This window comes from Ipomoea triloba, chromosome 6, assembly GCF_003576645.1.
Source record: "Ipomoea triloba cultivar NCNSP0323 chromosome 6, ASM357664v1".
Lineage (NCBI taxonomy): Eukaryota > Viridiplantae > Streptophyta > Magnoliopsida > Solanales > Convolvulaceae > Ipomoea > Ipomoea triloba.
In genome coordinates, this window is record NC_044921.1 from 17,676,106 (window position 1) to 17,689,189 (window position 13,084).

General features: G+C 34.9%; 2 protein-coding genes across 3 annotated transcripts; one reads left to right on the forward strand and one right to left on the reverse strand.

The window, feature by feature from the left end:
• Positions 1–1,598: 1,598 nt before the first annotated feature.
• On the forward strand, positions 1,599–9,905 carry LOC116022559 (putative pentatricopeptide repeat-containing protein At1g19290). Of its 2 annotated transcripts, none has more exons than XM_031263313.1 (7): positions 1,599–4,420; positions 4,553–4,782; positions 5,154–5,322; positions 6,333–6,504; positions 8,255–8,313; positions 8,494–8,697; positions 9,308–9,905. In XM_031263313.1, exons 1-2 carry the CDS (start codon positions 1,693–1,695, stop codon positions 4,570–4,572), a joined length of 2,748 nt encoding a protein of 915 aa, XP_031119173.1. In that variant the 5' UTR covers positions 1,599–1,692; the 3' UTR covers positions 4,573–4,782; positions 5,154–5,322; positions 6,333–6,504; positions 8,255–8,313; positions 8,494–8,697; positions 9,308–9,905. The 2 variants fall into 2 exon arrangements, with proteins under 2 accessions (XP_031119173.1, XP_031119172.1); XM_031263312.1 differs by having other exon boundaries at positions 5,175–5,322.
• Positions 9,906–10,679: 774 nt separating this feature from the next.
• On the reverse strand, positions 10,680–12,772 carry LOC116022582 (metacaspase-4). Its single transcript, XM_031263339.1, has 2 exons — positions 12,288–12,772; positions 10,680–11,840 (listed from the first exon to the last, which is right to left on the reverse strand). The coding sequence occupies exons 1-2, from the start codon at positions 12,631–12,633 to the stop codon at positions 10,930–10,932; spliced, it is 1,257 nt and encodes a 418-aa protein (XP_031119199.1). The 5' UTR covers positions 12,634–12,772; the 3' UTR covers positions 10,680–10,929.
• Between the last annotated feature and the right edge of the window lie 312 nt (positions 12,773–13,084).

Genomic DNA, 13,084 nt, shown 5'->3' on the forward strand with positions numbered 1-13,084 from the left:
ACTCTTCATTCTTTATGCAATTGTTATACGCATTATATACATACAAAGCACGTAATAATTTAGCACTATCAAATTTGTCAATTAGAAATAATAATAACAACAACAACAATGGACATTTTGGACTTTATACTACTTATTCCCTCTCAATTCCCATGTATACCAAATATTTGAGTTGAAATTCACAATAATTTTATTTCTGCAAGCCAAACATTAGAATTTAAACTCCACTTTATTTCCGCATTATTATTTTCTCATGAAATTGTAATTATTTTCCCACCTAATTCATTCCCTCCAAGTCTCCAACCAAACGCCCCGTTAATTCTCAATAGAAGTATAGTAGACCAATTAAGTCCCCCAATTATAGGTGTTTTCAATTTTAGTCTTTCAATTATTAGCGTTGTTGTTGTTGTTTTTTTTTTTTTTTTTTTTTCAGTAATTTTTTTTAATCTAAACGAAATAGTACGGTAGTTAGAGGCTACTAATTTTTGTCTTAAAATTCAATTTCTCAAATTTAAACTTCACCTCAATTTTTTTTTTCCTTCCAATGTACAGGCTTTTGAGACAAAACGCCTAATCTAATAAGACTAAATAAAGTTAGGCTATAACAAAAATTAAAAAATTCTGGTTCAATTGTTTGTTGAAATGAATGGTTTATATTATTTTTATTTTTGGACTCTCCCATATAGAAGGTCATGAGATTGAGCATCAGTGGAGACGGTACTGGCTCTTGGCTCTTTGTGCGAGTATATATGAGATACTACAATGTAATAGAGTCAGTAGTACTAAAAAAATAAAATTCGTGTGTGTGTGTGTGTGTATATTATTTTTATTTTGGTATTTTTCTTTTATTTTTCGTACTTTACCCTTTTTTATATCATTTACTTTTCTTAAATACTCTCGCATTCTGTTAGTGTAAATTTTAATAACGAAATATTCTATCAACTATTTATTATTTTTAAAATACTCATTGATTTTAGATTGTATTAAAAAAATATAATATAAAATTTAACATAAACATTGGTGAACTAATTACTCATACTATCATTAAAGTTTCATACTATTTATACTTGTGAAAAAAACCTACACAAATCCTAATATGATTGAATATATAAAAGTTAATAAGTTTTTGAACATCAATAGACTTTTAAAAGCTTTATAAAATTCTATATCAAATATTACTAAACTTTTAAAGTAGTTAAAAATTTATTAAAGTCTTGTTGAATCCAATCTTTACTCTCGGACCTCTTGGTATTGCTTTAATAAAACTAAGTAACTGTAGTATATTTTAAATAAAAGGGAAGTTAATATTTTAGTCCTTCAATTGTTTCATAATTATCAATGTAGTCTTTAATTTTCAATTTAATCATTAAATTGTTTAAAGTTTCGTTAATTAAATCCTTTCAAGAACTAAATTGATGAAATTTTAAAAATGTGAAAAATACTATTTTGATCCTTGAAAGGATTTAATTGATAAAATTTTAAATAATTTGAGGATTAAATTGAAAATTAGACTACATTAAAGGATTAAAATAGAGATTAACTCAAAAAAAACGTGGAATAAACTTGAACTTGAACTTCACTCAGTCACTTTAAATTGGGCTATGGCGACTAACCGGCGTTCTCTTTTGATGGACCGAATGTGGATGGAGACGAGCTGATGAGAACTGAACCCGTCGGCGGCGAGGAAGAATAATGGTAAGAAGCATCTTCCCTCTCTCCAATCGCAGACTCATTCGCCGTCTCCTCCCTCTGCTTAAACAACACACGACCGCCATTCACACTACAACAATTATTACTCGTCGGCGGCTCCGATTTGAGTCCCAACTGACCCGTTCCGAACTCCTCGATCGGATATGTCGACTCTTAATTCTCCGGCGCTATGACGCCGTAGACAGCATCAATATTGATTTCTCCGACGCCCTCGTCGACGCCGTTCTTCGAAAGCTCAAGCTAAACCCCGAAGCCTCTCTTCATTTTTTCGAACTAGCTTCAAAGCAGCAATATTACAGGCCGCACATGAAATCTTACTGCATAATCGTTCACGTATTGTCGAAAGCTCGAATGTTCGACGAAGCGCGGTTTTATTTGGATGAGCTCGTGGAACTCTCTCGACAAAAGGAATCAACGTCGCTTGTATGGAATGGATTGATTGCAGTTTATACGGAATTTAAATTTTCTCCCATGGTTTTTGATATGGTTCTGAAAATTTACGCTAAGAAGGGGTTGATTAAGAATGCACTGTATGTGTTTGATAATATGCCCAAGTGCGGCTGCAGGCCGAGCTTACTGTCTTGTAATAGTTTGTTGAGTTGTTTGGTGAAAAATCGTGAATATCATACTGCATTTTGTGTTTATGATCAGATTACTAGAATTGGAATTTCTCCTGACATATACACTTGCACAATAATGGTAAATGCCCATTGTAAGGATGGTAGAGTTGATAAAGCTGAGGACTTTATTGAGAAAATGGAAGCAATGGGTTTGGAAGCAAATAGAGCCACTTACCATAGTTTGATCAATGGGTATGCGGAGAATGGTGATATGACTGGAGCTGAAAGAGTGTTAAGATTAATGATTGAAAGAGGTATATCCAAGAATGTGGTGACGTACACATTGCTAATCAAGGGATATTGCAGGCAGGGGAATATGGAGGAAGCAGAGAAAGTATTTCGAGGGATGGAGGTGGCAGAGAATGATACAGTAGTTGTGGATGAGCAGGTCTTTGGTGTGTTGATAGATGGGTTTTGTCAAATTGGGAAACTGGATGAAGCGCTTAGGATTCGAGATGAGATGTTGAAATTAGGCTTGAAAATGAACCTATTTATTTGCAATTCATTTATAAATGGTTATTGCAAGCTTGGTCAAGTCCGCAAAGCAGAATGGGTTATAAGGACTATGATGGGCTGGAATGTAAGACCAGATTCTTACAGCTATAATACCCTATTAGATGGTTATTGCAGGGGAGGTTGGACAAGTGAAGCATTCAACCTTTGTGATGAAATGATTCAAGTTGGTATAGATCCAACAGTTGTAACTTACAATACTCTCATGAAAGGTTTGTGTCAAGCTGGTGCCATTGGTGATGCTTTGGACCTCTGGCATTTGATGCTTAAGAGAGGTTTTGCTTCTGATGAAGTTGGATATGGTACACTTTTTGCTGCACTTTTTAAGGCGAATGATTTTGAGAAGGCTACAATGTTGTGGAAACATATTATGGCTAGAGGGTATACCAAAAGCCTAATTCTTTTCAATACAATGATCAAGGGACTATGTAAGATGGGGAAAATGATTGAAGCTGAGCAGCTTCTTGACAAAATGAAGGAGCTTGGCTGTTCACCTGATGGAGTAACTTATAGAACCTTAATTAACGGTTACTGTAAAGATGGTCAAATTGAAATGGCTTTGAGAATAAAGGGAGTCATGGAACAGCAAGGAATCCTTGCTTCCATTGAAATGTACAATTCATTTGTTAGTGGATTTTTTATGGCTAGGAAGTTGAACAAAGTCGAAGATCTTCTCAATGAAATGCATACAAAGGGAATAACGCCCAATGTTGTTACATATGGTGCCCTTATTACTGGATGGGTTAAGGAAGGAGAGCTTGAGAGAGCTTTTAATGCATATTTTGTGATGATAAATCAGGGGTTGAATCCAAATGGGATCATATTCAGCACCATTATTGGTGGATTATATAGGCATCGCAGGACTGCTGATGCAAATATGTTGTTGCAAAAAGTAATGGACTTTGATACTAGTCTGAACCTTAACTGTCCTCATGGTTTTTCGAACCCCCATGTAAGATCATTAGATGTTCAAAAAATTGCAAATTCCCTTGATGAGGGGGTAAAAAATTCTATTGTGCCGAACAAAATTCTATATAATCTAGCAGTAGTGGGGCTATGCAAAATTGGAAGGATCAATGATGCCAGAGAAATGATTAGTGCTTTGTTTGAGAAAGGATTTATCCCAGATGAGTTTACATACTGTGCCTTGATACATGGTATTTCATTAGCTGGTAATGTTGATGAGGGTTTTAAATTACGGGATGAGATGCTAAAAAGGGATCTTGTTCCAAACATTGCTATCTATAATGCTCTCATCAATGGCCTTTGTAAAACAGGAAATGTTGATAGAGCACTGAGACTTTTTCATAAGCTTCACTCAAAAGGCTTAACCCCCAATGTTATAACCTATAATACTTTGATTGATGGGTACTGTAAGACTGGAAATACTAGTGAAGCTCTTGAATTGAAAGAGAGAATGATAAAAGCCGGGATTACTCCTTCAATGGTTACTTTTTCTACTTTGACCAATGCTCTGCGTAGACAAGGAAATGTGGAAGAAGTATCAAAACTTTTGGATGAAATGATGAAGGCTAGTTGGGAACTGAATCTTGTGACAAAGAGAAAAATTAATGAAGGTAATGACATCTAGGATTACTTCAAATTCACTCACTTTATTTAACACACATTCTTTAGAATATCAGTTGTCTTATTGCTTGTGTAGTATGCTATTGTGCCGATTATAAAATTCAAATTGTTTTTTTTTTTAGTGGCAGGCATTGGGGTTTAGTCTCCACTTGCGGGGAAATGTTACAAACAGATGGAGAAGCCTAAATGATATGGCTCCTTCTCCTTGATACAAAATGCATTGTTGAATTTTAAGAACTTAGGGAATCAACCAAATTCTAAATCTGGAGTTGGATGTATGCAGCTCTGTTTTATTGAGTTGAAGTAACTAAGTTATAGAGATCATACATTCATTGTGTTATGTGCTTTTCAGGTATGAACCCTCCAAACCTTCTGTTACTTCAATATTATTGTAATTTGATTTTTCTTTTAAAAAAGAATCCAATAACAAGCCTAGTTATTACAGGGACAATTACCATCATAATAGAGTTGAGTAACCAGTACTAACAATTATGCCAGCTTCTCAAAGACACATCTATTTATTGTTTGTGTAGATATTGTGGCTTGGGATATAATACCGTCTTTTCTCATCTCTTTTACTCTTAGAATGTACTTGAACTTGATTTCAAATGTTTTAGTATCAATTCAACAGAACATTATAATATAATTTGTTCCGTTTTATTTAATTTAGCAAAGTAGCTCAAAACCCTTGTCATTTCGTAACATAGATCACATCTTAAACAGACATGGACATTTGATTCACAGGGATTGGTCCATGCTGTGCGACCTAGGGTTAACTGGTCACTCCTGAACAGCATGTTCCATGAGGTCAATCTCATAGGAAAATCTTCATTTTGGCCTGAAACCATGTCATTGGAGGGGCTGGATCAAACCGAACAAGAGTACAACCTCGGTGAGAAAAATGAACCAAGCCCTGTTTGTTGTGGAAATTTTAGCGTTAGAGCTAGTTCTTGGTAGTTTCTACTTGTTAACATTTGTATTTTCAAAAAAAAAATTGTTAATCTTGTCTTATTCAGCATTCTTATCCCAAATGCAGAAAAATGCTCCTACTTTATGACATGAAAATTTTCTCATGGCAGCATGCACCATTCAAGCTTCTCATGTTTTAAAAGTAGAGATTATATGTGCATATATACACCTACTATTGCTTCTATTTATCGTGCTATGTAATGTCTTAAACTCTTAATTTGCAATATTATGAGTGATGTCTTGTGAATAGACCTTAAACACAACTTTGTACAAAAAATGAAAAGAAAAAGAAAAAGAAGCAGAACTTGTGAGATAGGCTAAACAAAATCATCACTGTTTGCTTCAAACTATTGCATTATACAGTTTGACAGGATTCCGTTCAGCAACTATTGCCCTGTAATTGGTAAAGGCTAACAAATTCACTGAAACAATTTGCTGGAATTTACACCATAGAATTTACTCAGTTTGCTATGGAGTCAGTACGGGAATGACTATTTAACTTTAATTTTTTTTCCTGATGATTTTTACTAAAAAATTTCAAAGAAGAAAATTAAATGGTATTAAGATTCTGCCAGGTGTGATGCTATAAATAGGAATTCATTGCCACATAGACACATAGTTGTGCTTTTCCCTAGGGTATTGCCCTCAATCACATAACACTTGTTCAATTCTCACTTTTTTTTTTGGGATGGGTAAAAGCGCTTTTTATTCTCACTTCTCAGCAAATTCTGTGGCTTTGTAGATGGATATCTGTTTGTCTTTACAGAATTCCATTGCTTTCAGACATCTAATTGTACTTGGAACTGTCTGTTGCATGATTATTTTTACCACAGAAGTTGCTGAAAACTATAATTAAATGTTATAGTTGTATGCAATATTGACTTAGATTCTGGTGGTTCACTTGATGGGTATCTTGTATTTTTGTATTTGCAGATAGTCAATCACAATTAAATGAAGATGAACAAATTGCCAGAGCTCTTTGGGAGTGCTTGAGCATTGAATATCCACCTTTGCAGGCAAACCAAAATGGCAGTTGGCAGGGATGTGGATATGGCAATGGGAACTTCTATCAACTTGTAACTTCCCCCTACACAACAAGTTATAGGTTCGCTAAATCTTCTTACTTGCCCCAAATTTTCTCATCCTAAGCAATAATTTGTATTCAAAGACCTTAACTTTTCTAAATCCACTGGGTTCATCAATGCCCTAGCTGCATCCATTTTGATGCTACCTTACATAAATTTCACATATGCCTCTTCTTTCTTTTGAAAGACAGATCAGAGCTTCACAGATTGTAAACTCAGTACTTTGCAGTTTTGCAGTTTGAGGGTTTGTTTGTTTTTTTTTTTGTTTTTTTTTTTTGTTTTTTGTTTTTTTTTGGTTTTAAATTGGTTATTACTGATAAATCATATTTGCATTTGGTTGCATATTCTGGTTGTAACACTGAGATTAGTCATGGATAATTCTTAAATTGCAGGTTACATTTTGGCATCCAGAGTGTTTTAGATGCTATGCTTGCTGGATATGGCATTGTGCACAATATTTTTGCTGGATACACTTTAATCTATATCTCTTAGTTTCTTGAGAAAGCGTGCCAGTTTATTGTCTATTCTTGCATTGGTTTTACTATTCCTATTTGCATATAGAATATCTGTGAAAAAGCCTTTCATTTAGCAAATTACTTGAATGTGTTGATTAAAAGAGATTTATGCTTTGTATTTACTATAAGCCTCTCTCTCTCTCTCTCTCTCTCTCTCTCTGTATGTGTATGTGTGTGTGTAATATATATATATATATATATATATATATATATATATATATATATATATATATATATATAATTTTCTCAAATGCCTTTTACTACAATGTTTGTTTCTAAAAATGGAAAAAAGTGGGGGTTTATTGATCATATCAATTGGGTAGGAAAAGAAGGAAAAAAAGTGGCATAAGACAAAAATGCTTCCCAATATTTTTCTTTTTTGGCAAAAAACAAGCTTTCTCTCTCTCTCTATATATATATATGTGTGTGTGTGTGTGTATTTATTTATTTATGTGTCCATGTGTTATAGGAAACTGTGTAATTTAGGTAAGGATTGATGAAGCAATGGGCAGTAAAAAAATTGGCCTTTGATTTGGGTATGAAAGTGTAATTGGAGAGCAGAAATTCTTTGTTGTGAGCATATCATTAGTAAATTGTCTCTAAGTGTGATCTGCCTTATTTCTTTCCTCTTCCTATATTTGCAGCTTTCTGTGTCTGGAAACTATCCATCATTGCACGTAAAGTGCAATCAGCCTTCTTTTTTACCTCTTCCTATAGCAGTTTTCTGTGTCTGGATGCTATCCCTATCATTGAACTTGCTACAGGGTGCATTATCATTTATCACCCACAATGTGATTTCTACAAACACTTAACATATATTTATATAATCTAGTATTCATTCAACAGTTGTTTTCTCTTTACTTTTATGTCACATTTCCTTTTCTTTGATAGCCAGCAATATATAACCAAATTGGGATTTTATCTGTATAAGTGGTTCATAATGTAATTAGACCTAGAACTTGTTTAACACAGATGTGTAGGTCAAATGCAGTCAAATTATTTTTAAACGTAAAAGCGTATCATTTACTTTGAAATTTTCAGATGCCAAATATAGGAACTGAAAATCCTTCACATACATGAGAACTGAACCATATAGATTGACATGTCTTGAAGTTGCACAATTCTTATTTTGTGTGGTCTTCTTAGGCAGTGCTTACATTTATTTTTGTTTCTTGTCTCTTGCTGTTTGTAAGGCACTAAGGCTAGGATGAACCATAACTGAGATAAATAACCACGGAATGCTCTCTGCATGCAGGCTGTTGATAGGATTGATCCTTGTACATGGGAATATTCATGCTTGGCTTCAACTCAAAGGTAACTCTCAAATGTTCTGTGCTATGATGTTGATCTGAAATGATTTCATTTGCATGGCAATTAATCTATCTGTATTATCAGCTGGAAAAAACTTCTTCCTATTGATCTTGGTAGTGGCCTAAATTTGTTGGGTATATGTATTTTCTCACACTTTTTTTGTACTGTCCTTGTGCTTGAAAGGTTATCAAACTCTTGGCCAATATGTTGAAGAAGGCATGTTAAGTGCTGGTGCTTATGTGGCAAGAATCTCGGATTATGTCCTTGTTGTGCAGCAACAGTGCTCAACTCATACTCTCAAATCACAGGATCAGTTCTTATGAATGGAATCTCAGGGGGTACTTCTTACACCAGATTGAATCTCACATCACTGGTTCATGGAAATAGGTACAGAGCCAGTTTGCTGGCAGTCCTTAATTATACTTGAAATAATTCTTGATGACAGTTTACTACTCTGTAGTTGCTACTAGCTAGCCTATGGTTAAACTTTGAGTCTCATGCATAGTAAAACATTTCCAACCTTTTTCATTACAAAAGGCGTTGATTCTTATATTTTTTTGCTCATAGCATTATGATGAGTGCTCTTTAATCCCTTGCATAAACTTTGTTGAGAGATAATAACTAGGCATCTCTTTTTCAGGTTCAGAAAAACTTGATATCCTTTAGATTCCAGATCTTAAAAATACGTCATTTTCCACGTCTGTTGAATATTAGGAAACCTTTATTGAATATTAGGAAACTCCTAGTAGGGTGGACTTAGTTTCCTATTAGGATAGATTTGATATGTAGTTTAGTATATATAGAGGTACATAGGAACATAGAGAACATTCTATTGTAATCTTTCAATATAATATATTCATATATTCTCTTATTCTCTGGTTTCTCACATACTTTGCTTCCGTCTAACTGGCGGGTGGTTGTTATTCTCCACCCGCCAGGCCTTTCAATCCCTCAATTTCAACATAGTCTAACATTCAACATTTTGTATATTGTCCAGTCATAGTATGTCCATTCCAGACTTCGTTGCAAGCTCGAGCTATTTGGGATGTGGAATCTCTGGAGAGCATTCTTATTACCTGATTTGTGGTCACTAAAGAGAAGCTAGTTTTGACATTCTTTATGACTGAGTTTACACAAGCCTGCTGGATGCAAATTATTGATACCAAAAAAAGAGAAAAAGAACAGGAATACTAAATATTGGGTGGGAGAAAATTGCTGCTGAATTCAATACAGTTGGGCATCCCCTTGGACAGTATTTGCTTATATGATCTGGAATATATGGAAATTGATGAACTCCCTAGGTTTGAAGGGTATTCGAATCTCTCCAGAAGCATACAGAGTCCTATGGGTAGGGGGGATTAAGATTTATAAGAGTTGTCAACTGCATACCTCAAACAAGGATTTTCAGATTTTGGAAGCTTAATTCTGATGGAAAATTAAGCTCATGTGACAATGAGTTAAAATTTACTAAAAATAATTTTATGGGTTAGATTTTAATTCTTTTTACGAAGTTATTATAATTTGAATTGTTTGAAATATGTATTTAATAGTTGAGAGTATATTTATTTATTGTATTGAAGATATTAGTTGATTGATTTTTTTTTTTTTAGTACTATATTAGTTGATTGATTGAAAGGGTAAAGACTAAAGGCTATTATCATTTTTTTAGGGTGCCTTATGAAACTCGGAAAATGATTACTCGAAATTATTTTTTGGATTTGTTTAGTAAAGAGTGAAAATGAGCGTTTGGTTAATAGAAAATAATCTTATTTTCTTAGAAAATAACTTCCACTCTTTTTTGGGGAAAGTTATTTTCCAATTCTCACACCAACACTGCACCACCACACCACTAGGTCCACCACTATTACCATATTAATTTTTTTTTTAATTTTAATATATTGAAATTTAGTTTTAAATGTTCATTTTTAATGTACTAAAAGTTCATTTTTATGTGTACTAAAAATAAATATTTTTTCATTAAAAAAAACATTTAGTATATTAAAAATAATTAACATTTATCAGTAGTTGCTTAGGACCTAGTGGTCTAGTAACAAGTTACTCCCTATATGGGAGGTTGTGGGTTGTTTTGAACCAAGATCTACAATGCAAGCTAGACCTTGTTCATGGTATAAAAATTATTTTGCTCACGGTAATACTATCTATACTTACTCCCTCTTTTAATTTCTTTTTATTTTTTTACACTTTAATTATTTCTTTTCACTTTAATTAATTCTTTTCCTTTTTTTTTTTCATCCAATAAAATAAAGGCATGGTTAGAGTAATATTTCCAATGCTAACATGATTGAGAAGACTTTATCAACACCAAATTACCAATTGATAAAGCTGATTTTTCCACTCTAATTTGTATCTATCACAAAGGTTTTACTAGTAAAAGATAACCTTAAACACAATCCTTTTAGTACCAATTACACAAAGAGTAGACATAAACAAATACATATTTTGGTCAAAGCTTTATTTAATCCACCCACTGGACAGAAACTCTTAAACCCAACTAAAAAAACCAAACACACAGCAAGAAAAATACAGGATATGGTACTGTTTTTCAGTTATAATCATAATAATATATGATCATGAAGTTGGTGATATTATAATATACTATCAGCACACAAAAGAAGAATCAACATGAGAGTCAGAGCAGTAAAGACCAGGGCGCTGTGAGAACCCTTGCGTTTTCAACATCTCCCTTGCCTTGAGAACAAGGTCTTGGTTAGAGACTGGCCCGTCTGAGTTCTTGAGTATGGTCTGAATCGCATTGCTGAGGGCGCCATATGATTCCTGGGGATTGTTGTTAGGAGTAGCATCAGCTGATGTTTGGTCGGTTTGGCAGCCACTGATGAGAATGCCATTGTCTGGGAAATCCTTTTGGCTTGGTCCAGCATAAGCGTCTTGCTTGCTTCCTACGGGTGTTTCCAGAGCAGGTTTCACATAATTCTCATCGTTCTCAAGCTTAGTCTTTAGAAACTCCATAGCCAAGCCCCCAACCATCCCCAAAAAGCCACCACCCCCTTCAGTACCTTGGCCACTCTGAAGTTTATTAATAATGACATTCATGAATTTCTTCACCTTAGGACTTGCATCTTCTCCAAAGACATCAAAAAGAGTTGGCCTAACATTCCCAACATCAATATCATCCTTACCAGTCTGTTGCTTAAGAATGTCAATAAGGGTGTTTAAAGGCAAGGATCTGCTCTTGACATGGGTTTGATCCCCATATTCTGATTCAATCACTACTTCTCTCTCAGCCTCACTATCGTGATGGTGATGAAATCCTGACGGGAGGTGAATGCCACGAGACTCAAAGGCATCTTCAACAGTCCCACGCAAGAATTTCCTGAATCCAAATCTAGATGATCCACCACCATCATCCTCATCAGCAGCATTTTCTTGGGTACTCTCTCCAATCTGCTCCTTGGCTTTATCAATAAGCCCTCCACTATGGCATGAATCAGATACTATTGTTAGTCGGCAACCTTGCGGCAAGGAATCCACCAGCTCTCTAAAATCATCATCTGAATAAAGAAGGGGTTGACGCACAGATAAAAATAGCAACAAGTCTTTAGCAATAGAAATGTAAAATCAGGATCCAAAAACACCATTTCCAAGCCAAAAAGCGCCAGATAACCAATTGGTAGAACCATTAACCCAGATCAATACTGTTCAGACATTATGATCATCTAGATCAAATATTCAAATATTGAATATTTATTCCAGACTCAGTAAAACTTTATCTTATGAGCATCCAGAGCAATCACTCAATGCAGTCGAAAAAGAAAACAATTAAAATATCAACTCGAGTTCACAGTACAATTCTCAACAGAGATCAAACCAATTTAAGCAGCGCTAACAATTGCAGGAAGTTACAAAATTTCATTTCTAATCAGACAGTTTTCGATTAATTCACAAAATTAATAATCACACTAATTGATGCTTAGAAACAAGTGATCTTAGTATCTTACCGGTGATAAGATTGAAATCAGAAGGGACGATGCACTCATCGTAGCCGGTATCGTCCTCCTCGCCGGTCTCGGCCGGAAGGCGGGTACCGTGGCCGCTATAGTGGACAAAAAGGTAGTCGCCGGAGCCGGCGGATTTGACGAGATCGGAGAGAGCGCTGCGGATGTTGCGGCCGGTAGGCTGAGTGTAGGAATCGTCGGTATCGATGAGGACGGTGATGTCGTCCTCGGAGAAGCCGTAACGGTCGACGAGGCAGCGGTACATTCGCCGGACGTCATTGACGCAGCCTTTGAGCTCGGCTTTGGTGCCAGGGTAGTTGATTCCGATCAACACTGCTTTCTTCGCCATATCTCTCCCCACTCGATCTGAATCTGCAGCGATCAGTACCGTTTATGACGCACGTTCACGACTCGATCAATCAGTATATACTCCCTCCCTGTTTACTGTACAAAAAGGACGTTATCAACATCTCGCCAAATAACCTCTCCAAGTATTTGGTAAACTTCATTTATACTCTCCAATTATATATATATATATAGTTTTAACTCAAATAAAAAATATATGTTGTTAGTATATATTACATTGGATCGCCAAAACCTTGTGCTCTAGTGCATCCAATTGCACTTTCATATGGAAAGGGGTGGATTCTGGCCTCACTAGATACGATATTGACTCTTTGTTATTCAGTAGGTTGAGAAAGTAATTATGAACAGATACTTCACTGTAACAAAGTCAATAGTATTTAAAAAAAATACTACATTGAAACGTTATATTTTTGTGTTTTCTTACATTGATTTTC

Bases quoted from the DNA above. Each gene is read 5' to 3' on its own strand.
- LOC116022559 (XM_031263313.1), top strand. From the start codon at position 1,693: ATGGTAAGAAGCATCTTCCCTCTCTCCAATCGCAGACTCATTCGCCGT. The intron at 4,421-4,552 runs GTAATGACATCT...TTTTTTTTTTAG, and splicing joins AAAGAGAAAAATTAATGAAG to TGGCAGGCATTGGGGTTTAG.
- LOC116022582 (XM_031263339.1), bottom strand. From the start codon at position 12,633: ATGGCGAAGAAAGCAGTGTTGATCGGAATCAACTACCCTGGCACCAAA. The intron at 11,841-12,287 runs GTAAGATACTAA...TTCTTTATTCAG, and splicing joins TGATTTCAATCTTATCACCG to ATGATGATTTTAGAGAGCTG.